The sequence below is a fragment of the Montipora capricornis genome, chromosome 6, assembly GCF_036669925.1.
Source record: "Montipora capricornis isolate CH-2021 chromosome 6, ASM3666992v2, whole genome shotgun sequence".
Lineage (NCBI taxonomy): Eukaryota > Metazoa > Cnidaria > Anthozoa > Scleractinia > Acroporidae > Montipora > Montipora capricornis.
This window is the reverse complement of record NC_090888.1, coordinates 32,591,498-32,618,128: the sequence shown is the minus strand read 5'-3', so window position 1 is coordinate 32,618,128 and position 26,631 is coordinate 32,591,498. Positions and strand designations below refer to the sequence as shown.

Here is a 26,631-nt window from a genome sequence, read left to right as displayed (position 1 = left end):
CAGGGCATTGATGTTGGTTGCTGAACACTCTTCACACACCTTGTTATAGGCATTTTCTCTGTTTGGAATGGGCACTTTTCCATAACTTGCTGTGCTCTGTGAGAAATTTGACTCTGTACTTGCATGGAACAAGACTTGAAACAGTTCCTTATTTGGAACAACTACATTTACCTTGTTGTTTTCTGTGAAGTGTTTGCTGTTGCTGTAAACCCATTTCTTTCAAGTTATCATCTGTTCTTCACATTTTGTTAATAATTATTGGTTTGGCTTGGATTGATCCTCATTTCCTGAAAGACTTGAGTTGCTTCTCGGCTTATTCTTTCACAAAACGTTTGGCCTTGTCGAAAAAATCGTTGTCTAAATAACAATTCAGTTGCGAGTCCTCTATTTCTCTACAGAAATCCAATTCATTTACACAATCTTTTGTTGCATTGGCATGACTCTCCCATTTTATCACTGCTTGATCTCTGGTGTTGTTTTGTGCATATATGCATAAGTAGTGTTTAAGGTGGGGGACTGGCTGGTATGAAAAGGAGAGATAGATGAGTGAAGGAACTGTGGGGTAGGATAGAGTAACTAGTGAAGATAATAACAAAGCCTTCTAACGTCTCTTTCTGTTAAGACCCCCTAAAAAGCCAAGTCCTGTTTTCTAATACACCCCAAAAAAGGAAACTCCCCTTTCTTAAAAAGTTGATAAAAAAACAGTTAAATAAATAAATTTCAACTGGTTTGAGAATTTCAACCCAGTCTGAAAATATAATGTAAACTTTGTTTAAAAAAACTTCAAACCAACAAAAATTTTAAACCATAACACCATAACATGTACAAAAGGCAATTGCTTAAATTGTTCATCTACATGTAAGTGCGAGAATCACTTCGCACTTTTGTTTATAAACCACACTTCAAATACAGATATTTATTTCATTCAGAGACAAAACTACTCAGCTGCCCAAAAGAAACAATTTTTTAACTGTGTTGTGACTTGTGATCTCCTGGAAAACAAAGTTCTAGTTCTTAAGGGTAAATTAGCTGAAAATGACCTGAGGGAATTGAATTTTGCTTCAAGTTACCAAGAGCTAGTGAGATTCCACTCTGCATAGTAAGAGAAATGTGTTTTCAGATGAATTAGTTACATGTTCATTATTTTGCTCAAAACTGCATTTGTCAAGGAAAACTTTTTTATATTCCAATGACAAGAAAAACTTTTGTAAGTTGATATCTGTACCTTGAGTATACTGGGATTGGTGAATGAATCATTAAGAATGTGTAGTTCAGCTCGTAGCTCCAGAGTATCAATAAGATAATCCCGATCTCTTGTGGATATCTGCATCAAGCAACAGAACCCTTGAAATGACCTGTATGAATGGGCCTGAAAATGAATATTATCATCCTTTAAAATCATGCATAAAATATTGGTAATCGTGGACTTGCTTTTATTTTCAATTCAAATACTCGCATAAAGAACACTTGTAAAATAATTCAAGTACAATTATACTGTAAGATAAATAACGAATATTTTTAGTTCTACAGGAGGATATTCATGATGAAATATATCCACATTGCATTGCATTGAGGGAAGGAGACAAATTTTACTGTAGGTCAAATATAGGACATAAATTTCAGACAAAAAAAATACCCTCTTTCTCCTATTTCAATAATGAATAATATATATGCATCACTTTGAGCAGAGATTCATCATTGAAAGATAGAGAGAAGGTCTAAAGTAGTATTTCTTTAATGACCTTTAATTATTAATGTTTATTCTCCCAAGAGCATAGCTAGTCATTGAACTTTAACCCATTGACACCTGAACCCTCCTGGACCGCCCCCATTGACAAGTAAAATCGTCTGGTGTTAGACAGAGTAAAATCTATTAAGTCCCACTTGTAAGAGTCAAAGGGTTATTAATTGGGGACATTGAGTCAATGTCCAAGCAGTTTTAACATTTTCAAGAGACTGTCTTGTAAAGGGTTGTGTGTCAACAAAACTGTTTGATGTAACACCACTGTTACAGTATGGTACATGTACCAAATGAAAGATCCATAATTGCATAATACACAGTCATTTTTATAATGTAATAAGTTGCTATAGCAAGGGGAAAACCCATCTAAGACACCCAGGCTACATTTTTGTCTCCAAATGCTTATTTCTCAATCAAAGGCTCCTGTGGGAGGTACATAAGAAAAATGTCAAATCAAAGTTTAGTAAATAGATTAATTGGAATGGAGTGAGTGAGAGCCATCGAGTCCACACTTTCTAAAGCTCATTCCTGACTACAGTACACTGTATATCATCCATGAGCTACAGTGTACATGTAAAAATGAATTGGGTGACCCAAGATCTTTTATTGCTGGAAGGTGATTAGAAGGCTAAGGTGAAAATCTCTCCAAACTTAAATAATGATTCTCTCGATAGATAGAGAGTTATCTTAAATTTTCCAGTTGTAGCTTAAATTCAAAATAAGTTCAACTTTAACCTGCCACTCACTTTCCAGGAATAAAAACTTATGTGTGTTGGGTGTGCTGCCAAAATTGATTTTGAGATAGTGCATCTGAAGACAAAATATAGGTTTTTTTTAACATGCTAGATACCTAACAGGATACAAGACAACTGACAGAATCGAGCCTTTAGCATAATTATGGGCAGTAAAAACTGGAGATAAATCCAATCATAGAATGCCATATTCTGCAAAATATTATTGATTCTACAAATAAGTGTTAAAGAAAGGTGGAAATAAATATCGAAAATACTGTAAGCAAAACAGTTTATTAAATACTGTAAGCCAAAGAAATGAGTCATGAATGAAGCATGAAAGTACATTATGTACATTTTAAGGTGTGATAGATAATGTAGTTGCATACATTTACTGCCCTATATGCATACAGCATGCAAACATACAATTCAGCTGTACCTCCAAGTCAACTGCAAATTCACTGACGGCAGAGAGATATTGACTTAGCTCTTGGAGCTGTTCCTGTGTTTCCACAAAGGTGTATGGTGTCTTCTCTAATTCCTCATAAAGCTAAAAGAAATGCAATTTAAATACTGTACTACATCACAACAAATCAAGCCCCACCTTACTTACAAAGAGCAGTGTGAACTGGCCAAATTTTGAAGCATTAAGCCTTCCACAGTCATTACATGTATAAACCAAAGCATGCCATTACTTCATTACTGAAAGTGCTATGCAAAGTTTATTATAATTATAACATGACTCTGTAACACACAAACTTGCAAACCATAGTTACACACTTGTTGGGATCTGTTTGTGAAGCATGTACAGATAAACACGGTTTTGTTCTTTACTCCGCCCTTGCCTCCCCCAAACCACAGTTGTTTTCTAGTTGGGTATATGGCTCAAAAGTGCTTTTCCTTTTGAAGATAATGCAATCACATGAGAATGCCTTTTTTCTCGCAAGAAGTTTGCCCAAAACTGCAGGTCCCATCAAAGCAAGGAAGCCAACCAGAGCAACAAAAATGAAGCACAACAGGCCCGTGTAAAATGCCAATAATATGCACACAGTTTTAGTTGAAAGGTACTCAACAAAAAATCAGTGGCTGTTTTTAATTACATTTGTTCAACCTGCCGAAAACAAGTTAATCACATGTACGTAATGTGCGAATTCAACAGAAAGATCACAATCGCCCAACTCTTGAGGTTGACCATTGTTTCTGCAAAGTTTGGAAATAGCAGCTGCTTTATTATTCATCAGTGTTACAAATTCTTGCCAATTTTGGGCCTGCTTTTGTTGAAACTCAAGCACATTTTGAACAGACCTGTTTATGTTTGTGAGTTATGCACTTGCTGTGGGCCTATTGTCACAACCCGGTGACATAGTGTGTACCACAAAAACCCCAAAAGCCATGTCCTCGCTTTTCAAAAAAAGCCACACTATAATATACAACCTCAATTTAGAACTCCCTAGCCTCCATACTTACTTGTTCTGTGCGTTGCTTCAACTGATTCTCTGAAGGCGCAAAGATGTCAAGTTCATACTGATAGGGATGGGCTGTGCTGTCAACAATCATCATAAATCAATCAATCAATCAATCAATTAGATTAATCATTAATTAATCAATTTACAAATTGATCACATAACCAGTGATCAATCAACATCACATGTTCTCTGTTTGTTCATGTAATTTAGCCAAGCCTAAAAGCAGAGCTCCTGTCTCTAACCTCAGAGAGCAAATTATACACTCTTTTTTAAAATTAAAATGTCTAATTTTGGAGCTGAGGCTGAATGTTCTTACATAATTTGGCATTGTGAGGCTGAAAACATTCTTAAAGATGTTCTTAATTTTACATGGTATAGTTTTTTATAACTGAAATCTTGCTAGGGAACCTATCAAAGTGCTTGCTTTGATGGTGTTGAAGTTTAATAATTTTTGTAACGATTATAAATAAGAACTGCTCATAAACTGAGATGTGTGTCATGCAATAAGAAAATCATTATGTTATACTAAACAGGCCCTTAAGTATTTGGGTTAATTTACACCAAAAGAAAGACATTCTCAATCAAGAACAGCCTGAGGAATGTTCTTAATATTTTCTTATAATTTTGGTAAATCTAAGCATCAACGTTCTTACAAAAAAGGTTCTTATAAAAAAAAAATGTGTATAGTGTTTATGGAAATAGTTATGGGCAATTCCACACGAGTGGTGTTACAAGCAAGATTTTTCAAAAGATGTATTAGCTGGAATTATACCCTGTACTACAAAGTGGACATGTTATAGTGCTCAGAAAATAAAATTCCACTTTGCTGGCGACAATGGGCTACTCAGGAAGGGGGAGGGGGGGGGGGGGGGGGGATCCTCAAATTCTAGGGGTTTTTTTGGTTACCAAGTATTATGCATAATACTCAATTTTGACTGGATAAAATCAATCTTGGAAAATGTAAAGGACTCCAAACACTCTTATTAGAAAAACCCCACACTACCTGAAAGCTAATCGTTGTAAATAAATGTTTTGTCTCTCACTCTATTTCTCTCAGCTTTACCTTGATTTTCAATGAAATTTTGTCTTCTTCTTCTCCCTCGGCTTCTCTCAAGGATTCCTGCTCTTTATCCTATACTTTATCCCGTTGCTTGTTACTACTATGATTTCCCGCCACAAAAATGCTGGTTGCCAATGCAACGTTCCCGTCAAAAAAAATTGCCCTAGCACTCCCACCCAGAGGCTGTCCTGCCTCCCCACCTCCACCCCAACAGTCTGTACGGGCCGACGTACATTGTACATGTACGTGAGGTCATAACCAAAATTCCTCATATGGATAGATTTCCCAAAAAATCTTACCCATGGTGCTCCGATGGTGCACATCATGGGCCTGAGCTCCACTATGACAGTCATTCTTACCTGTTGACTGTACGTCCACTTTGAATTCCTTCCATCCTTGCTTGATGTACAAAATCAGCAATAACTGATGGCACATCTAAATGTTCTGGTTGAATGCTGGTACTTGTGGCAACTAGTCAGATGAAAATTTATCAGAGACACGAGTAAAGCTATTAGGAAAATAGGCTCTACAGCTGTATGTACAATGTACATCCAACACAGAAGAAAACTGAAGAATTTTTCAGAATCTGGATTGCCATTTTAAACACAAGAGTTTGCTTTATATCTAATACTTTTTAATCCATGTTCCAAAAGACAGCTGTTGGGTGATGTAGAAACATGCTTAGATTTTTATCTTAGGTGGCTGAATAATCTTGTTTCAATATATCAAAAAACAACACCCTACTCCCTCTATTCAAACTTGACATGACCAGTCATAAACATCACTGTTGCACCACTTGAAAAACTGTCTGGAGTGGGGTGGGGTGGACATGACTGTCTCCACACTTTTTTAACTCATTGAGCCCTGAGAGTGACACTTAATAGATCGTACTCTGTCTAACACAAGACGATTTTACTCATCAATGGGGGGTGTCCTAGGGTGTTTGAGGTGTGAATGGGTTAAACTCAGTAAAAAGCCCCACTAACCCATTGACCCTTGAGAGTGACACTTACGATGTAACAGATTTTACTCTGTCAAACACCAGACAATTTTACTCGTTAATGGGGGCCATCCTAGGGTGTTTAAGGTGTTTGTGGATTAAGGAGAATGAACAAGTACATTTTCAAGGAATTAGGCATGATTCCAAGCTTACTAGTTTGCAGAGGTCTCAGTGCATTTGGTTTGCTTTTTAAGATTGGAATGAAAGGGGTATTGCTGTTGTCTATTTTGTCTTTGAACTTCAGTTGAGGCCGCTGAATGTTTTTGGCCATGAGAAAACGAAAACTGGTCTCATTTTTTCCTGTAGCACCCTTCTGAAAAACGCAAAAAAGAAATGGAAATATTATTTTTAATAATACATGTAGTTTACTCAATGTAACATGAAACAGTTTCTATCAATACAATGCATCAATATTGAAAAAAAATCTGTCTATCACATACATTACAGTACGTAAGGCTGCGCAACTACATCATAACATACATGTGTACATGTATATGTTGTAGTTTAAAACCAATTGTAGTTCAGTTGCTACACTAAGTGTACCTTTTGCCTGTTCCAGCTGGACACCACTGGTGTTCCTTGTTGCCCTGGTGCACCAGCTACTGTAGACAATGCTGCTTTATTTGATTTGGTGAGGCCTGCTGCTTCATCAAGGCTTGTATCCTAAAAGAAACAAAAGACAGAGAGACATCTACAGGAGAACATTGTACAACTGTGCACCAGTCACTGCTACATGTAGTTGACGATGCCTTACTGGTTCCACACAATTTAGCTAAGAGACCACAGAAAAGGAGAAAAATAATGTAAAGAGATCATACCTACATGTATAAATGTAATGAGACCTTAGAAGATGCCACTAGAAACAAGACTTACCACGCCTTCAAGGATAATGTCATTCCCTTCCACAAGACTGTCAAGCAACTCGTCACCGTCAGGTTCAACATCAAAATTGTCACTTGGCCACTGACAGTGCACTCTCCAATGACGTAAAAGATTACCAATGCTGTGAAAAGATGTACATGTAATCTTCCAGTTAAAAAGAAACTTGTTATAACACAGTACATCTGAATAGGCGATAATTCCTTTCATGTGCTGATTAATTTTCATGAAAATTCTCAACACAAACAAAATACATTTTTGTTTAGTACATGTACACCAGAACTTTGTGCAGGCAAAAGCAAGGGTTTTGCAATTGTCTCTATCCTCTCACACTGTCCTAAGTTTCCAGTCTACTAAAAGGTGAGAGTTTTTGAGTCGATGTAGAGGTTCTTAACCCATTGACTCCTGAAACCACTCCTATTGATGAGTAAAATCGTCTGATGTGAAAACTGACTCCAAGGGGTCAATGGCTGAAAGGAGACATCATGTTTGAGTGCATGTAGAGGTTGTCAAGGAAACCACAATCAAAAGCAAAATAATACCCTTTTAGGTTGAGATAAAACACGTGTAAATGTATATTTTGTACATTAGTCCAAAGGTCTGCGTGTAATGTACAAGTATAGTGGACTTTTAGTATCAGTTCAAATTGGGGATCAACTAATGCGTAGTTTCCGTGAATAGGTGATGTCTATTGACATTCCATATGTACAATGTATAGGAATTAGAAGAAAGGTGAACAAAATTAGCGGTATTTGTCTATTTCTGGTGGCCCATTTTGAATCATGAGCTGACGCGAGCACCTTTTAGAATTGCGTGTGCGGCTTACGTGCCTGTGCTCAGCTGAAAACCCTTTCGAGCCTCCTCAAGTAACTGATTTGAGAACCTCTCAAAAAATATCATTATCAAGTCAACTAGTAAAGGTGTTGTAAGCTTCAGTGCAAGCTGTCCTGATATATGACCCATCCAAGGCTTGTCTCATTCCAATGCATATGGACAAGATTACAATGTATCCGTAGGTTATTGACAGAATAATAAATACCGCAAATCTTTTTTTTATGCTAAGGTCAAATAATAGCTTACTTGCTGAGAAGTCGTGCTCCCTGGGCTGATCTAAATTCTCTGAAGTCAGAGAAGCTGTAGTAAAAATCATGGTCCTCGCCTGCAGCTGGTAGATTACTGCATGATTTGATGGCTTCAACAATAGCACCCAGAGATTCCTAAAATACAATAAAATACATTGTTTCTTCACTGCTACAACTACTGTACCCTCTACTACTACATGTACGACTACTCCTTCATCTTATTATTATTATTACTATTCTTATTATTATATAGCAGTGTAAAATTATGTATGCTAAATGATAGCCAAGGCAACGTAGGGCGCTGTTGCGTAACCTTAAGGCCAACAGGAAATAAGAAAATTAAAATGAAAAACTAATTGTATAAACTAATACATGAAAATGTCTTCTAAGTAGAGCTTGAAAAAAGAACTTTCAAATCTACATTGTACGTGTCTGAGATATCACATTAAAATACTTAGAAAAATTTATGCTCTACTAGTGTCTTACATGTATCTTACGTCATTATTTTGAAGTGGCGGCCAATGTGTAAACTTGAAGCTAACACCGACTTCTGCATTTTTATCAAGACTTCTTCACTCTTCCTTTCCACTAGGACCCTAAAAGTTCTCTCAAGTCCTCTGGAGTATCCTCCCAATACATCTAGGATGTTGTTGTGCTGGCCTATGCGGTACAATGTATTCTTTGAACTGTTGTTTTAGTTCGAGCCGCAAGGGAGCACACTTCTCTGTCTTATCCTGTTCTTTCGCAGCTCTGTTGTCCACCCATGGGCAACTCATCTCTAATATGGTGACACTCTTCCCCTTGTGGTCCACAACTCTGGTCTGGTGGTCTGCGTACAGCTGGACATCCCAAAAAGCTTGTGCATTTGTGCTTTCGTAGACAGGTTCTGGCTCGATCGGCGAGCACCAAGGTGGTACAGTGTCCATGAGTTCTAGATCATGGAGCATCTCAAAGAAAAGAATCTTCAGCACAGAATTATGCCTATGGAGATATTTGCTCTGTGCAAGCGCAGAACATCCAGCCAGAATATGTGTTACCGACTCTCACACTTTGCCACAGAGTATGCATTGCACGTCACACTAGGTAGCAATTATTCTTGTCTTTTTACTCTGACAGATTTGTGTATTGAGCATCGGCTCATACAGCTCATACAGGGTAGGTACTGGCAATTACTTGTGTTGGAAAGGACTTCCACTCGCTAAGCCAGTCAACATACCTGTTACTCGGCTCGGGGTCACTCCATCTTGAGGCGATCAGCTTCCCTTGCCAACTCTGACTTCGCACGTCCTCCTTCAGCTTCTCTTGTTGAGCTCGCTTCAACTGCTGTTTGATCTTTGTACCTGGGATCTCATTTCCATCTTCACTACAGCATGTAGCGGGTGCACCAAATTTAGGGTTATTCCAAGCTCTTGGCCATACTTACTGTATTATTACATTATTACATACTAATTATTATTATTATTAGATTTGATTCTCTCCAGTTGTCCCACTGGGTAATGTCTATTGTGTCTCAGCCACTTCCCGTAGCTTAGAGACACAACACTTTCCGGAACAGGTGAGCAGTTCCAAGGATGGCCGATAATTGTACACTTCCAAGGTAGTCAGGTACATGCACCTACAAAATATATTGGTCCTTCCCACCCTCCCTCCAAACCAATGTTGACAATGTGATGCAAAATATACTGTGCAAGCCTTTGCCTGTATTTTAACAACCATTGGAATGGGGGGAGGAGGTAAAGTGAAAAGAATTTAATCTTTATCACACAGACAAATTAGCGCGTTACATTTTCCCAACGAGTTTTGTCCAAGATTGTAGCTTGCCAAACCAGGTCTTTGCACCTTTTGATATGCTTCCAAGAGCACCAATCACGATAGGTATTATTGTGACTTTCGAGGCTCCATGAATCCTTCTGATTTCAAATGCTAGTTCCTGGTACTTTTCAACCTTCTCCTCCTCCAATTGGATGTTCTGGTTCGCTGGTACAGCTATGTCATTAAGTGTCCATTTCTGTGTGTCTTTATGCACTAGAGTAATAACTGGCGGCTTGTGTTTCAGCACTTTGTCTGTGTAGATAGTCATGTCCCAGGTACAGTAATCGTCACTTCTCCATTTTCTGCGGTTGGCAAGGGTTGATGGTCATATCACTTGCCATTACACTCTATCCCATACTTCCTGTACATCTCCCAGTGTACCTGCAGAGCCACCTTGTTGTGGCGCTTCCTATACTCTCCCTGGGCAAGCTTCTTGCATCCACTGAAAATGTGTCGTACTGTTTCAGTGGCATCTCCACACAATCTACACAATGGTGTCTCTGAGGTCTTATCTATGCCGTACTTGACTGAGTTTGTTCTTAAAGCTTGTTCCTGAGGAGCCAGAATCAAACCTTCTGTCTCCTTTTTTAAGAATCCATTCCTGAACCATCTCCAAGACTCCTCTCCAGCTTCATCTGATATTTGTTGGACAAATGCAGCATGTACAGCTTTGTCCTTCCAGTTTTTAACTTTCTCATCTTTCCTCCTCCTCTCATAGTCCTGCAGACTTTCTTCTTCAACAATCACTTTCTCCTTCAACGCAGCTTGAAGCATCCACTCTGTGCTCTCTCTTAGGTAGCCATGAAGGGATTTGCTCTCCCTTCTTGCACACTCCTCAATGCCGATCAGTCCTCTTCCCCCTTCCTTTCTCGGCAGGTACAGCCTCGCAACATTACTCCTGGTGTGCAGACAGCCATTCATTGCCAAGATCTTCCTAGTTCTTTCATCCATGTTGGCTACCTCCTCCATTGTCCAGTCCACAATCCCCACACTGTAGCATACTACACCTACAGCCCAGGTATTGATGCCATCGCTCAAATTTCCTCCATTGAGTTTTGATCTACACAGCTTCTTGACTCTTCTGATATACTCCGATGTTATCTTGCCTTTCATCTTGGTGTTGAGAATCTGGTCCAACTGTAAGATGCCAAGGTATTTGTAGCCTTCCTCCTCTATTTCACCGATAAGCTGGTTGTCGCGTAGTTCTATTCCGCTACCGTAAACTTGTCTTCCCCTTCTCATTTCAAGGACAGCACACTTGTCTAGCCCAATTATAGGTATTATTATCATTATTATTATTATTTCCACCTTCACAGGATGATCTTAACCGCTATAAAAAACATGTTTTGCTAACCGTACATGGTTGACCAGAAGTATGAGAAAAGAACGGATGCCACAGTAAATCAAGAAGCAGACTGAGATATTCCCAGTTATACACCAAACATCTTCATTCAGCATGTCGCTGACAATGTTGATCACAATATAAGAACACTGGAACAGCCCGGAACCTTTCACGGCATGGGAATAATTGCTACTATTGCTACTATGACTCCTGGTATGCAGTGTAGGAAAAAAGTCAGAAAAAAGAAATACAAGTAGAAGAAATAGCCACCGCAGGACACATAGACACCTGTGTGTGCTGACACTGTACAGGTGCTATATGTGACCCTGTTTGGGAAAACCAGGCTTAATGAAAACTGTGTTGAACTGCTGTTCCATTTCAACACATTTTGGAATGTCCGCATGCATTACAGATCATTTACAATGCATTTTAAAACATTGACAAAGTTCCTGAATGAAAACGAAAATGCATTGAAGATCATTTTAAATTCATTTTCAATCATTTGCAACGCATTTTCAAACATTCACAATGCATTTCAGAGAAGAAGTATCGCAATGAAAAACAACCCAACAGAACACAAGAACCTTGGAAATGTCGGTGTAATCAATATATACAATGTGTACTCAATGAGCAGCAAATGCTCTGAAAATAAAAATACTATTGAGCTTCAGAAATTTGATATTTTACAACTTTTAAGTTACCCACGAAAACCACTAACGACTGACATGCAGTCATTCAAACCATTGTCGCGAACAAACTCTTGCAGTCCTTCATTTCTGCGGCATTGTTCCCACTTATGTAAGATGTTCGTAAAATTTCTTCTAATAAAAATCTATCACACCTTGCTCTCAAACTGATATTAATTTGAATTTAGCTGATCCTGTGAATGCGGACTGAAACGACTCCAAGTGACACTGTTAATCGGTCAAGAGTATCAGATCTGAAAGGGTTCGAATCTCCCTATTCACCAAAACAAATGATGTGGATTTCTCAAAACATGACATTTTCTCCAGCTCGGAAAAAAAATTGCAAAACACTTGAAATTTTTGTGATAACAAATTTTTGTTTTCGTAACAGTGTTAGCACTTGAGACATGCGAATTATTTTTGTAACGACAAATGTCGCTTGCTGTTGACAGGTATCTGTCAAGGAATAATAGACAGCATCTGTGAAGTTTGGGGGCACTTGGGAAAATTTTGGTGTGTCAAAAACATTGTTCCCATTGAAAATGGTATTGCGTTGACAATTTTTTTTGCAAAACAAACAAATTTCACATAGTGTGAACTGGGCCTAATTCTTCTTTTGCACCAGAAGTGATTTGACAAAACAAAATTAATGATGTGGATTTCTCAAAACATGACATTTTCTCCAGCTCGGAAACAAAATTGCAAAAAACTTGAAATTTTTGTGATAACAAGAAAAAATAACGAAAAACAAATGACAAATGAAGGGAACAATACTAAACAGACAAAATCACGAATACAACATACCATCTAATCTCACAATAATAATTCTTGAGCTCTTTCCCATAAATATACGGCTGCTTTTTCCTCAGTAGCCACGAGTCTAAATCTTCATAATCACAGGTAAGTGACTCAGAATATCAAACGATAATTCTGAAGTCGATAAATCATGATCGATAGAAGACGAAGCCTCGCTTTTAGACATGTTTTCCATTGTTTACTCAACTAGCAGAAAGCTAATGAGTAAGCGACGTCATCAGTCCTTGCTCCAGGCTTTCTCGAATTTGTATGCAGGTGCTATGAGAAAATTATGTGAAAAGCGCATGCAACGTTTTGGCGGCGTTTCCTCTGGGATTTGAGACTTTTTGAAAAATCGTGTATTTTCATCAGAGTACCCCTTTAAGGTGGAGGCAACCATGCTACGACAACTTGAAGAAGGAAAATTCATGGTAGAAGAAGTTTGTTCTGCAGATGTGGTCCAAAGAATTTCAGAAAAGCTTAAACACATGCAAAGTTCCATGAAGAATCAACAAACTGCTGTTTAGTGGACTGCGCTGGGACCACTGGCAGTGCTTTTGGTTGCATTGCACTGATTGGTAGATTCAAATCGACTCAACTGCTTTGAATACCTTTGGTCTGGTTTCTTGCTTTCTTGAGAAAGCTTTATTATGGATTTCAGGATCACCTTTTTCACTGAATTTTTGAAAGATGAAGCTCAAATTCAGCGAAGGTATGGGGACATCCCTAATCGCTTGGATGCTGGTGTTTTTAAAGAGAGAATTTCACTGGTTTGGCATCAAGGTCACCGGTCGGCAGCTCAGTGTTGCCTGCCTTGTCAATTTTCTTGACTCTCTAACTGGTGGTCGAGAAAAGATCTCCAACAAGGACACCTAAAACAGCTCAGAACGACCAAAAAAACATGCAGTGTAACACAGGACTCAGCTGACAATTTGCTTGATCTTTCATTGAATTACTTGCCTTCAAACTTTATTGCCGAGCAAATCGTAACCACTGTAACGTATTTATCCTTCTACAGATCGATAACAACAACACCAACAGAGGGTGGTCCACCTGTATTGAAACTGTTTTAGACCGAGCGTGTAGCGCTCTGGGAACAAGACAGCTAAATGCTCCACACTTTGCAACATGCAGTAGTTAACCCCCATCGCTTCAAATGTTGTAAAGAAATATATTTCAGTGAGGCGTCATAATTTTTAAACTTTGGCATTTAAGCAAAGAAAAATGAGATTGAGCAGACTGTTGGGGAGATTGCAGTGGTACAAGAAAAACGGAAGGGTAAGTCAAAACCTAAAACACGTAGACAAAGAGGAGTAGTACTGATTATCCACGTACCTGAGAAAAAGTCTTCAGCTCTCCTACTCCAGGCAAACACTCGCTGCTGGTAACAGAGTTTTTGGCCTCTTGGTACGCCATCTTGAAAACCCATCGATTGTGAAGTGTTCCATAATGAGGCTCCCTAGTACCCAGCACTCCTCTTCGCAAATTGATGTGACAAGAAATTTGTGACAAGATGGCTCTGACAACAGATGACGTTTCGTCTCAACTGGCGAATAAGTTTACAAGTTCTTCCTTTGATCCAGAAAAATGTAAGCTGAGTTATATCTCTATCCATTTCCAAGAGAGTTTGTAGCCTTGACTATGGAGATTTCAACCAATCTTCAACGGTACGTAACGTAATCAATCTTTTAATTTCCTCATGCATGTTATGCAGATGGCAAAGATCTGGCTGCGGAATGTGATACTGACGCCCAGCTACAAGAACATCGGAAACGCATTCAGGCATTAAGCGAGGAGACGGCTGTCAGTCTCAAGAAAAATGTGTACAAGAATTACATACAGTTCATCGAAACTTCAAAGGAAATATCATGTATCCGGTGTACATGTAGTTGTCATCATTAGTTAATTATAATAATATTATATTTCAACAACATCAACTTTCAAAAATCATTCTTGAAAATCAAGTTTCGGTCGATGGATATCAGTCCCTGCGCCAGTCCCGAGAAATGGCCGCCATTTAATTTAACTTTGAGTCTTGGAAGAATTGTACAGTGTATTCCCTGGTGTTACATTCTGGCCTGTTTGGACTGCTGAGATTACCTTGCATAATCAGAATTGGTTAATTTCACCAACTCATACTGCTGTACATGTACGTCTGAGTCTGAAGGGGAGGGGGGGTCTTTACTTATTGGCAGTGCACGTTATTTACCCCTGGGACTGTTTCATACTCCACTGAACTGGGTATCTATTGGTTTTTGTAAGGAAGCCCTCCCTCAAATGTACAGCATTATGGGTTGGTCAAAGTAGTCTACCATATAAACAAAACTGGGGTGTGTGATTTGTGTTAGCTTACTTTTCTTTAAACACTGAATTTTATGAGCTGCAGAGCCATGCAAACATTGAATTTCACTCAGCGATAAACTTTATTCCTTCCTGAAGCATTTATGTGTACCTCATTACATGAAATTTTGGCGACACATTAATTTCACAATTTTAAGATGCATATTTCGCGATTTTTTGGAATTCTTGCACTTTGAATCACTTTAATTTCACCATCTTTAGTAAGACGCCATTTAAAGGTATTTAATTTATCCTTGAAGCAAACAGAACAACTTCATTTACAATAACGTGAAAATTTACAACTAGAGATGGGGTGACGGGTCTTTATGAGAACAGTAACAAGTTCTAACAATTTCCACAAGAATTTTACGCTTGTTCATGAATTTTAGTCAATTGACCATGATCTCCATAGTCGTTTGTGTAAATTTTGGGATGGAAGCAGAATCATGAATCATGAATCATAGTTTAAAACCTTTTAAGAATCACAAATCTTTGTTTTAAAACCTCGACAACGACACTGAGGAAAGCTCACACAAAATACATGCATGAATTAACTACTTCCGATCCACGAAATGTACAAAATCACTTTTAAAAATCATGAATCATTTACCGGTAGGTAAAATCCAAGAAATGAAGAGTACATTAAGACTTGAATGATTTCGCCTCTATCCTTGATTGTAAATGTCTTGGTATGAAGACGTTGCAATTGCTTCAGAAGAGATAAAAACATAAACTCGTCCTTTCTTCATTATTAGCTATTATTGATGTATTGTAAGTTATTAACTTAATTTTCACGTCATGTTATGTTCACGACACTTATTATTTGCGTCACTTTAATTTCGCGATTAAAAAAAAAAAACGCGAAATTAAAGTGTCGCGAAAATTTCATGTAATAAGGGTACTTTTACTGGTGAGCCACAGAGCCACTGCAATGATACTGCTTGAAAAATGGCTCTTGTATTCTATAGTTGGTCCTCAGTGGGTTTATATTGGATATGTATACATTAATAACAGCAATAATTATTATTGAAATTAAAAAACGATCTCTGGCTAAAATGATTAAAAACTATGAGCTTTCGACTGCCCGAACTGCAGTCTTCGACGGGTAAAATGAATGATAAGAAAGCGATGAGAAAATTTGAATAAAAAGCGTGAATTGCGAAATAATGAAAATGTAAATGGTTATGAATGTTTGTGAAAAAGAAAGTTGTATTGCCCAGGTAACGGACAAGAATTGTTATCTGCATTAGGTGTCAATCTGGTATGCCACGCATCTAATGTTTTTCTGGTTCTAAAAGTGCCTTTGTCAATAATTGACGCGTTTTCAAAATCAATGGCGTGGTTGTTGGACCAGGCATGATTAGCAATTCTAGAACCTTTGGCCACAGTTTTGGTGTTTCTCAAATGTTCTTTTTTTTCGGAAATTAAAAGCTCTGCCAGTTTCCCCAATATAACACCACAAACAATTTGTACAGGGAATTTTATACATGAGGTTGGTCTGCGATTCCATCGAAGGTCGGAATTTTGGAGCTGGGAACTGTTGTTGTAGAGTGGTAAATGGTTTGTTTACAACCGTGGCATCATGTTTTTTGAGGACATGTGTCAAGGGTTCAGTTACTCCTTTGATGTAAGGAAGAGAAGCGAAAGACTTGTGTGGCTCGGTTGGTTCAACCATCTTGAAAAACATTCCAACAAGTTCCTCTGGGGATACATTAATTTGTTGTTGAGGATCAAGTTTTTTAGCCTGTATGTTTTTGATGAACTTAGATGGATAACTGTTGGACTCCAGAGCTGCATGAACATAATTAAGTTCCCGCTTTTTTCCTTCTGAGGAATTGGGTAGATTTAGAGCTCTGTGTAGGAGAGTTGATGCTGTGCTGACCTTGTGTTGACTGTCGTGATGGGAATTAAAATCTAAGTATCTGTCTGTATGGGTGGGCTTCCTATAAACATCAACAACAATGACTCCATTTCTAAAAACATTAAAAGCGTGGCATACCAGAGTGACACCTAAAGCAGATAACAATTCTTGCCCGTTACCTATACAACATACATTCTTTTTAACAAACATTCATAACCATTTACATTTTTATTACCGGGTATTTCGCAATTCACGCTTTTTATTCAAATTTTCTCATCGCTTTCTTATCATTCATTTTACCCGTCGAAGACTGCAGTTCGGGCAGTCGGAAAGGTCATAGTTTTTAATCATTATAGATCGTTTTTTAATTTCAACTATGTTTCACCCTGGCTGCAGCCCTTCAATATTAATTTTTAAACAATATTATTGTTGTTAAGCCAAAATTAAGTAAGGATCATCATTCATTACATTAGAGTACAATACAGCAGTTACTGTTGTAAGGATTTCCTTAGCATAATCTAAATATTATAGACTTGGAGGCTGAGATGTATCAGCTGGGACATCTTTTGGCAGAACAAAAAGCAATTCTTACCAGTCAACAAGATATGTCTTTGTTTGGAGCACAAGGTAAAGTGACTTTAACTGATCTTCAAAGGTGACATTAAAAAGGGATGAAAATGGAAAGATTTCTTGCTGCACCAACAACAGAAAGTGAAAAGGATGTACCAGTTAGTACAATGTAGCAGAACCTTTTTCAGTAATCTGTCCTTGTTTGTTTTACTTTCCTGATCATACCAACAACAAAATTGCTTTTTTCTGCTAGCTTTTTGTACTTTAAAGTATTGTTTTACAGTGCAGCTCAGATATATGTGAACTACGCATACGCGTATTATACGCGCATATTTTGCGTATACACGTATGTCTATACATGCACATAAGCGCGTATATGTGCACATGTCTCTTTGTTATGCATTCCCATAAGTTTCTTTAAATGAAGCATTGTTGGTCAAACAAAAGACCTGTTATTTGACTTATTTTTATGGGAATGAAAAAGGCTTCAAAGCGAAATTTGCATATTGTTGAAACCTCATGCCGACCAATGAAAGCCTTGTCGAAAAAATGACATCTCCAGTTATATTTGACACAAATTGTTCATTCAAACGGTAAAATGCTCTTTTTTTAGCCAAATGATTGTTTATCAAAGTTTCTATGGTGCACCACTCACGTTTAGTTATTTTTTACTTCAAGCAAAAGTTCTGTGTTTTGGCATGAGTCGGCAAGCCACTTGCGCGGGGAGAAGTCGCCGCAACAAATCGCCTTGTGTGGCGCGGTTAATTTCATGAAAATCATTGTTGCTGCGGCAGAATTTTGTCGCCGCGATCAGTCGCACAAATTCAAACCAGATTGAATTCGTGCGACTTATCGCAGCGATAAAATTAGCGAAAGCAGAGTTGTCGCATCGTGTGTACACCTTTGGCAACAAGTCGCTGCGACAAAATATAAATGAACCAATGAGAGAGCGTCATATGGTCAGCCATATTGAATTAGAAAACTAGTTCACATTCCCCCTCATACGAGATCACTGCGTGTGCTCCAAACAGGCGTCATGTCGCAGTGACTTGTTTTGCAAGTAGTACACATGGAGCAACTTGTCGCAGAGACATGTCGCTGCGACTTGTCGCCTAGTGTGTCCTGGCCTTAAAGCATTCCAAAGACCTTGTCAAAAAAATGATATCTCCAGTTATATTTGACACAAATCATTCATTCAAACGGTAAAATGCCCTTTTTTTAGCCAAATAATTGTTTATCAAAGTTTCTATGGTGCGCTGCTCACGTTTAGTTATTTTTTACTTCAAGCAAAAGTTCTGTGTTTCGGCACGAGTCGGCAAGTCGGTTGCGAGATGTTTATTGTCTAAAGCGTTCCGAAGACCTTGTCGAAAAAATGATATCTCTGGTTCTATTTGACGCAAATCGTCCATTCAAATGGTTAAATACTCTTTCCCTGATGAAAGAATTGTTTATCAAAGTTTCTACGGTGCACGTAGGTGTTATTTTTAACTTTCTTCAAAGAAAAATTGTGTTTCTGCACGCGTTTCCAAGTCGCTTGCTTGGACCGTGTTTACTTGTGTCAAAAAAAATGTTATCTCTCGGTTGTGTTTGCTCCACGAAGTTGGGATTGTTGAAGCGTGTATCCCAAAAAACAGTAAAATTTTGATTTAACGGCAAAATAATCTCCCTTGTAATTAATATTCAGTCAGCTAAGATTTTGATAAATCTAGTCTGAAGACATACGTGCGTATACTGTATACGCGTATTCAAAATAATGAAAACAATTTTGCGCTCTGTGGCAAGCTGTCAAGCCATTGAAAACAACAATGACCTGTTAAGAAAACAGGAAACAATAGGTTAGCTCATACATACTAATGAGGCATACGCGCATATACTGTATACGCATATATGCGTATATGCATACGCGTATATGCGTATTGGGCTGACGCGAATTACGCGTATATTTTGGTGCGGATATATCTGAGCTGCACTGTATGTGTAAATTACACCACTGCATGTATTTAAAACAAGACTTAAATGAGTTAATAAAGACAAACTAGGGAATGCATGAATAACAACATGAATAAATACTTGAATGCAAATGCTGTTGATTCTGAGCAGTTACAAGTTTACTGTCTATTTACTGTAGGTCACTATTGATGTCACTACTGGTAATTTATTAGATACGTTTTCACTTGGTTGTAGCCTAGCCCCCTTATACGGGTTCTCACGATATTAGGAAGGAAAAATCATAGAGATATCATCCATAACAAATATAAAGAATTATACACTTATCCATATGCACAAGAAAACTAAGATCATTTGAAATTCAAAGTAAAAACCTGACAGCACGAACAGTACATCTACATGTTCCAGCACACGGCAAAGTCCCTTTTTGACTGTTTCTGCTTAGGTGGCCTCATACACCACAAGCCTTTTTAGAGACATCACCGCCAAGCTGGCCACTTCTGCTGGAGAGAACAGGACAGCCACAACACCAGGGACGTTATCCCCTACTCTTCTTGAATAGTGCTTGGGTTCTTTAATGTCCCACAGGGAACTTATGAACATAGAAGATATTTGTAAGACGGGACCTACGGTTTTAAGTCCTTATCCGAGAAGACTTGAAAGTCTAACCATTTGCAGACGAAATTAGAAAGGCAGAACTTTCTCGTCAGTTATTTTAAGATCCTGAGTGTTGATCCGGCCGGGGTTCGAACCCGTGACCTCCCGCGTGACAGCCAGATGCTCAACCAGCTGAGCGCAGTAGTCTCCTTCGCAGCTGTTTCTTGCTGTATCATGCAATGCGTTGTGTGACCCTCCAAGAAACTTCGTGTGCAGAGTGATATGCAAGATAATTATCCATACAAACTGTGAAAAAGGAAATATTATCCTGATGCATTTTTTGCAGATTCAAACTCAATGATCAAACCTTCAAAAAAGGATGAAAAAGGCAGCAGTTCCATTGAGTCTGTGGAGGGCCTTTCTGTAAGAATACATTATTTTTTGCAAAATTTGTAGTATCACAGTCTGTTAATAAATTATGCTCTAGAAATGTACATAGAGGATATTACACGGCTGCATGGAGATACGAAATTTCTCTTCAAGTGTTGAAAAATACATGTATTTTTCAGCACGAGAAGGGAAATTTCGTATCTCCAAGCGGCCATGTATTATTCTATTTTATTATATAAATGCCAATGAAATACTAAATCATTTCACAAAAGGCATTGAAAGGCAGTGATCTCTTCACGTGTGAAGATAACATGTTATTTTCACTTGTGAAGATATCAAGTTTTCGCGGGAAAGCTCACTTGGTATTTCATTGGTGTTTATATAATAAATGGTATAACATTGGTAGTACAGCGTATGTGTATATTTACATTTACATATGTTACCAGCATTTTATGTTTATGGTAAGGACTGCAACTTAAAACTGAAAATTGAAAACTTGCATGATCTGAATCCCTTCTTGTTGTGAATTATCAGAGTGTCCTGGATGTAAATGATATAGTCTGTGTATTTGAGGGAGATCTAATGGAGATGGAGCCAGCGACATTTCTTCCAAAGATGAAAGTACATGCTTTCTTGTTACATGACAGTATGGTTGTAGCTAGCATTATTCAAAACAGGTAAACTCCATTATTAAACCCTTTTTTGCACACCTTTCTTCTCATCGTGGTAAATCAGTTCAAACATTTTGGACCAAAATGACTTGATCTAACAAGACATACTGAAAGTTTGTAATGCAAAAGGATGAGATTGATTGGGGCCATAAAAAGATGACCTACGAGTTGCTAGTAATTTATGTGAGGATTATTCTTACATTTTAAAGGCTCTATGAAAAATCTATTACTCAAGCAAACTAAGAATTAATTTTCTGTAGTGTTTGAAAGAAATTAGCGGCAAAACTTTCAAAACAGTAACTTGGATATAAGACCTCTGAAAGCCGTAAGTAAAATAATCATGCATTTGTCCAATTTAATTACGTCATGTCTTATCAAAAACTGTACAACTTTCATTTTCAATGTGGAAAACAAAGATCCTATTATTACTAATCCATCAGGGATTAATCCATCAGGGATCAAGCAATTGCAAAAAGAGTTGAGACACTCACTGTTATAAACCGTACAATGGGTCTCATCCAAGTCAACACATCCCCAGCCCCCCTCCCCCCAAGCAAAGTTGTTCCCCCCTGCATTTGCCATTCAAACTAAAGAGTATCAACATTGAAAAAGGGGGGAGCGGAGGGAGGGGCGTTAAGACTTTTTTTATGAAGTGGAAGATGAGTTTTAGGAAGAAGAAGTGAATTTTCGATGCAGTGTCTCAACCTTTTTGCAACTGCTTGTAGTAATTTATGTGAGGATTATTCTTACATTTTAAAGGCTCTGTGAAAAATCCATTACTCAACCAAACTAAGAAATTTGTGCAGTGTTTGAAAGAAATTAGCTGCAAAACTTTCAAAACAGTAACTTGAATATAAGACCTCTGAAAGCCGTAAGTAAAATAATCATGCATTTGTCCAATTTAATTACCTCATGTCTTATCAAAAACTGTACAACCTTGAAGTTCATTTTCAATGTTGAAAACAAAGATCCTGTTATTACTAATCCTTAGGGATTTCTAGTTGTTCTTCAAGAGCCTTATGTAAACTTCCTAACATTGCTTTTGTTGTTAACTTTCACACCTAGTTTTCCCTATGTGTCTTTGTTTCCTAAAACCCCTCAGAGACAAGAACTAGTATTACATGTAAGTGTATAAGGCAAATGATCAATCTGAGCAAAGTACATGTAATATGTACCTTAAATCTTTACTGGTTCTTCTAGGTGGTGGTACAGCTGTAGGTTGGGTAGTTGAACTGAAAAGCCTTTAACTAATATTCTATGGCATCGTATGCTCGAAGACAAGAATATTGAAATGTGTATTGTAGGGTAACTATTTATCTCATTGGTAGATCATTATTGAAATATTCAATTAGCCATTATCAAAAATACCATAATACCCTTTTTTGTCCCTCCAAAATTTTGCATAAGCATTGTTTTTCTTTTCTCTTGGGACTTGCAACGGTCCTAAGAGAAACTATAAATAATGCTTATGCAAAATTTTGGAGGGACAAACAAAGAGTATTATGATGTTTTTGATATTGGCTAATCCTCGTGATCATGCCTGAGTCTCATCTGGGGACTTTGCTTTTGTATTAACTATATTGTGCATCTTTAAGGCATGAAAGAGACCATCTATGATGTAATTTAAAGTAAGTACCATTGACCATTTAACAATGGTCACAGCGTTGTTTATACATGTGTGATTGTTCTCTTCATTCAGGCGAGGACCAGTTCGTTACAAGTTCCTTTGTTTATTTGAGCTTGAGAATGTTGCTGTAGTAAATATGACCAGTTCTGAAGGTGGGTACACCTTGGCAAACCAGACAATTACTGAGGTGTAAGCCTTAATCACAGGAAGCTGCCAAAATTGAAATTCAAGTTCTTTCAAAGCAGATTAGATCTGTCATTGACAAGTTGATGTGTACCAATCAAAATGAAACTCTGTCTACAGAGCTCAAGAGCATCTCAAAATTCCAACTCTAACGGAAATTAATGAGACTAAGAGAATTCACCTTTAAATTCTTCCACAGAATAATAGTGCCTAAGAAAGAGCTTTTTACAGTGTAAATATGGAAGCCTGATGATGAATCATGCACTCATTATCAGGCTTCCTGTGGGGAACCAGACTCCATCAATCACACTTCTATTTACTACCAGTTCACGCAACAATTCACAAAAATTATTATTGATTGGTTTAATGGAGTCAATCAGTGTAACTTTAAGCCAGGAGGGAAGGAAATTCTGTTTGGGGTAAACAGTACCCAAGAGAGCCTGATCAAAACGTTTAACTATACTTTATTATTTCTGGAGAACTACATTTGAAGGAAGATGTCCTGCTCTTCCCAGATTTTATGAACAAATATGAGAAAATACACTTGATTGAAGCTAACTGAGTGTTAGAGAGGATACTTCTGCCATACTGTTTTAATGACGTATTTATGCAGGAAAGGATGAAATGCAGAGAAAGTGTCTTTTCCCTTTCTTCCCTTTTTTTTTTCCCTAACTCAGCTTCATTGTATTGAAACGTGGTATTGTTATGTTTTTGTTGAGTTAGAACAGTAATTCATCTCCTAATTGTATTTTATATAAAATGTTTGAGATATTTGTGACTTCTGCAAATCACCTGCTGTTGTTGTTACTTTCAGACACCCAGCCTGGTTATTTGAATTTGGGATATACTGTATATGTTGCCTTACATAGTCCAAATCTGCTTAGACACCTGTCACCACAAGAGCAGTAATATCCACCCTTAGGAATTAATTATAATAATATTGAGGTTTCTTAGGTGGGTGGCTTGTTGTGATCACATTATTAAAATTTGTTTTCAAGGTGAAATTTCTTGACTTGTCTCACTTGAGGTAATGATTATTGAGAACATTTCAGCTCACAGGTTTCACACACACCTTTAAGGAGCACATAATACAGTCCATGATGTTTGTCGTTGTCAAAAGTTATTGCCTCAACCTTCCAGTGTAGGCTTTCATTGTTTCATTTTCAAGATCTGTCTTACATTTTGGGTTTACCCACTTTTTGCTAGGTTTGAAATATTCTTTCAAGGTCTTGCTTTTTCCAGAGACACATGTCTATCAAGCAGACAATAAACAACTCAAGGTAATTTGATATTCTGATTCATTTAAACAGTAAAACTTAAATATAATTTGGACAGAATGATGTCAAATTGAAGGAGGTTGCCAGAGAGGATCACCACTTTTGCAAAGTTAATAAGCCAGTTATTTGCTCAGTTGTTTGCTCAGTGACCTAGCCTATGAATGGCTGTGAGGCTGCCGGTGACCTTGTATTGATACAGACCTCACTTCTTTTATCATGTAAATTGTGTTATTATAATTCTAATTAGTCTACATTAACATTAGAAAGGCACAAAGGTTTGTATCAAAGCATGAACACTGGCAGCTTTGCTTCCATTCTTAGGCCAGGTAACTTACTGTAGCTACAACTGTAAAATGGTCTATTGTCAGGGAAAGGAGGACTGGATTGTGGATGGGAGAGGGATGTGGAAGGAAGACTAGGATGGAAAGGAAAGGTGAAAAGTGTTGAAGTTCAGGGGCCACAGAATTGTACATAGTATGAATTTTAGGATTTGTTTTCTTACTGCCTTGCAGTCAGTATTACATGTATAAAGATACATGCAAACATAAGAAAACCATAAAATTAAAAACAAACTATAGGGAGCTTAAAAATTTGAAAGTAGTAATATATAAATTTATGGCTTTTCATCCTACATGTCTTACAATCTACTGCCATTTAAAACCAAATATGTAGCATTTTAAGTTGACTAATGCTCACCTTAACAGTCACCTTATTGTTTTCTCAGAATGAGTGGCTTGACAAAATAGAGGAATGCAAAACAAACTTCAAATTAAAACTGGAGCAGGAGGTAACACAAGGAGAAAGTGAAGAATCAAGTGAAGGAACTATAAGCAGCAGTACAACCAGCACAAATCCATTTGTTGCAGGAAATAATCCATTCTTGGACAGCAATCCATTTGCTAATGATAATGATGACGATAATAAGGACTATGATGACAAGAATCCCTTTAAAGAAAAGAAATCAACAAATCCATTTGATGAAGATGAAGGTGTGCTTGAATTCCAAAGGCCATTTTTCTAGGCATTGAAGTAACAATAAGTTTATTAACGACCTCTGCATCCACTCAAAAACTATGTTCCCTTTAACCAATTGACTCCAATCCTGGGAGCGAGACTCATCATTGGGAGGTGATTCATGAGTCAATGAGATGACAACCTCTGCTTCTGTAGACCCAAAAACTATGTCCCCTTTAAAGAATGTTTTTTGAGTGACAAGTTTGTCACAGAACAACAAACAATGTTTTTTTGTTTTACACTTGAACGTTTACTGGAGTTGCTATGAAAAAAACCAAAAAGCATCAGAGAGTCTCATACCAGGGACATTGCTCATGAATGTACATGTACTTAATACAAGTCAACTTGATTAAGGGAACACAAATTTGATTATTTTTTAAGACACTAGCTGGAAGCATGTTGTTTGAAAAGCCTTTTTAGAGGGCATTGTCCGCTGAACCCAAAGTAAAGCCCTCCAAAACCTACAAGGCACATTTTTTATAGAAAAAGTGCTCACCATTTAATGTGGGAGTCGCTATGTCGCCAACCCCCAGTGGTTTTTCCTCAAAAGCCTTTACTCATTCATAGCAATGATAAAGTGCTTTGAAATGTCACTCTTTTTAATCAAGTTGAATTAATACCATGTACACTTTAATCCCCAGCATGACGTTAAGTATGCTGTTTAAACTTGAATAATATTATCTCCTTTTTGGTTGACAGAATTAGGATATACTATTTCTCTTTGGACTATTTCTGAGCTGTGAAAAGCCAATGTTGATCTGATCGCAATAGTGTCAATACTTGCAAATCGTGGACTCTTAGTGATTACTTCTGTGACCTGACCAAAACATTTGGGGGTAGAGTGCACTTGTCCAGAAACCCCTGCTGAAAGTTTAATCAAGCTTTTGGGTTTTATTTCAGGGCCTTTGGCATCATCTTCACCTGAGTCAGTTGTCTGTAATTCAAGGAAGGTACCGGTAATTTCTTTTTTAATGAAAAATTCCAAAGTTACAAAATTAAAAAATATATATTTAATTTTTTTTTAGTTTTGGTAACGTGCTTTGTTGGCTTGCGCCTGATGATCGAGGAGAATTAACCCATTGACTCTAAGGAGCGAGACTTAATATTTTACTCGTCAATGGGGGATGGTTTTGGGGTAAATGAGTTAAGGAAATAAAGTCAGTGTGGACAAAATGCAAGTACTCTATCTCACCGGAATGATACCAGAATGGAATCTCTTTCACTATTATTTAGGTTGGAAAAGCTTGGCTCAGAGATTTACCAGAGGATTTGGACATGTTCATTGCCCAAAGAGATTTTGAAAGAGCAATGGAATTAATCGACAGAAGTGAGTAGACAAGTTGTATGCTCTTTGTTGCACATGTAAATGTTGGAGATCAGACTCACTTTGAAAAAAAGATCTGGCAAGTGAGCCATACTCCAAATTCTCAGCTAAAAGATAATCCAAATGATTGGATGATAACAGGAAGCATTGGTTGCATCTTTAAATTTTATAGTGTAACCAGTGTAACTTTTGACATTACATGTGGTTCACACATTTTAAAATGGTTCTGATTAAAA

General features: G+C 37.6%; 2 protein-coding genes across 5 annotated transcripts in view; one reads left to right on the top strand and one right to left on the bottom strand.

The window, feature by feature from the left end:
* LOC138051968 (exosome complex component 10-like) overlaps positions 1 to 14,044 on the bottom strand; it is a 41,699-nt gene extending 27,655 nt beyond the window's left edge. Inside the window, exons 1-9 of the mRNA XM_068898311.1 lie at positions 13,930 to 14,044; positions 7,958 to 8,094; positions 6,872 to 7,001; positions 6,542 to 6,661; positions 6,152 to 6,311; positions 5,358 to 5,469; positions 3,940 to 4,015; positions 2,912 to 3,022; positions 1,226 to 1,369 (exon numbers count right to left, since the gene is read on the bottom strand). Coding sequence (XP_068754412.1) covers positions 1,226 to 1,369; positions 2,912 to 3,022; positions 3,940 to 4,015; positions 5,358 to 5,469; positions 6,152 to 6,311; positions 6,542 to 6,661; positions 6,872 to 7,001; positions 7,958 to 8,094; positions 13,930 to 14,010 — 1,071 coding nt within the window. The 5' untranslated portion in view covers positions 14,011 to 14,044. The remainder of the gene's footprint in view (positions 1 to 1,225; positions 1,370 to 2,911; positions 3,023 to 3,939; positions 4,016 to 5,357; positions 5,470 to 6,151; positions 6,312 to 6,541; positions 6,662 to 6,871; positions 7,002 to 7,957; positions 8,095 to 13,929) is intronic.
* Positions 14,045 to 14,067: 23 nt separating this feature from the next.
* Positions 14,068 to 26,631, top strand: part of LOC138051970 (exocyst complex component 8-like) — a 21,917-nt gene continuing 9,353 nt past the window's right edge. The window contains exons 1-10 of one of the 4 annotated variants that reach the window (XM_068898313.1): positions 14,068 to 14,183; positions 14,309 to 14,464; positions 17,327 to 17,422; positions 20,256 to 20,332; positions 20,834 to 20,976; positions 22,670 to 22,749; positions 23,987 to 24,060; positions 24,782 to 25,046; positions 25,972 to 26,021; positions 26,305 to 26,398. In XM_068898313.1, the coding sequence (XP_068754414.1) occupies positions 14,108 to 14,183; positions 14,309 to 14,464; positions 17,327 to 17,422; positions 20,256 to 20,332; positions 20,834 to 20,976; positions 22,670 to 22,749; positions 23,987 to 24,060; positions 24,782 to 25,046; positions 25,972 to 26,021; positions 26,305 to 26,398 (1,111 nt within the window). In that variant the 5' untranslated portion in view covers positions 14,068 to 14,107. Of the gene's footprint in view, positions 14,262 to 14,308; positions 14,465 to 17,326; positions 17,423 to 20,255; positions 20,333 to 20,833; positions 20,977 to 22,669; positions 22,750 to 23,986; positions 24,061 to 24,781; positions 25,047 to 25,971; positions 26,028 to 26,304; positions 26,399 to 26,631 lie in introns of all 4 variants that reach the window. The other 3 variants (XM_068898312.1, XM_068898315.1, XM_068898314.1) reach the window with 3 other exon arrangements.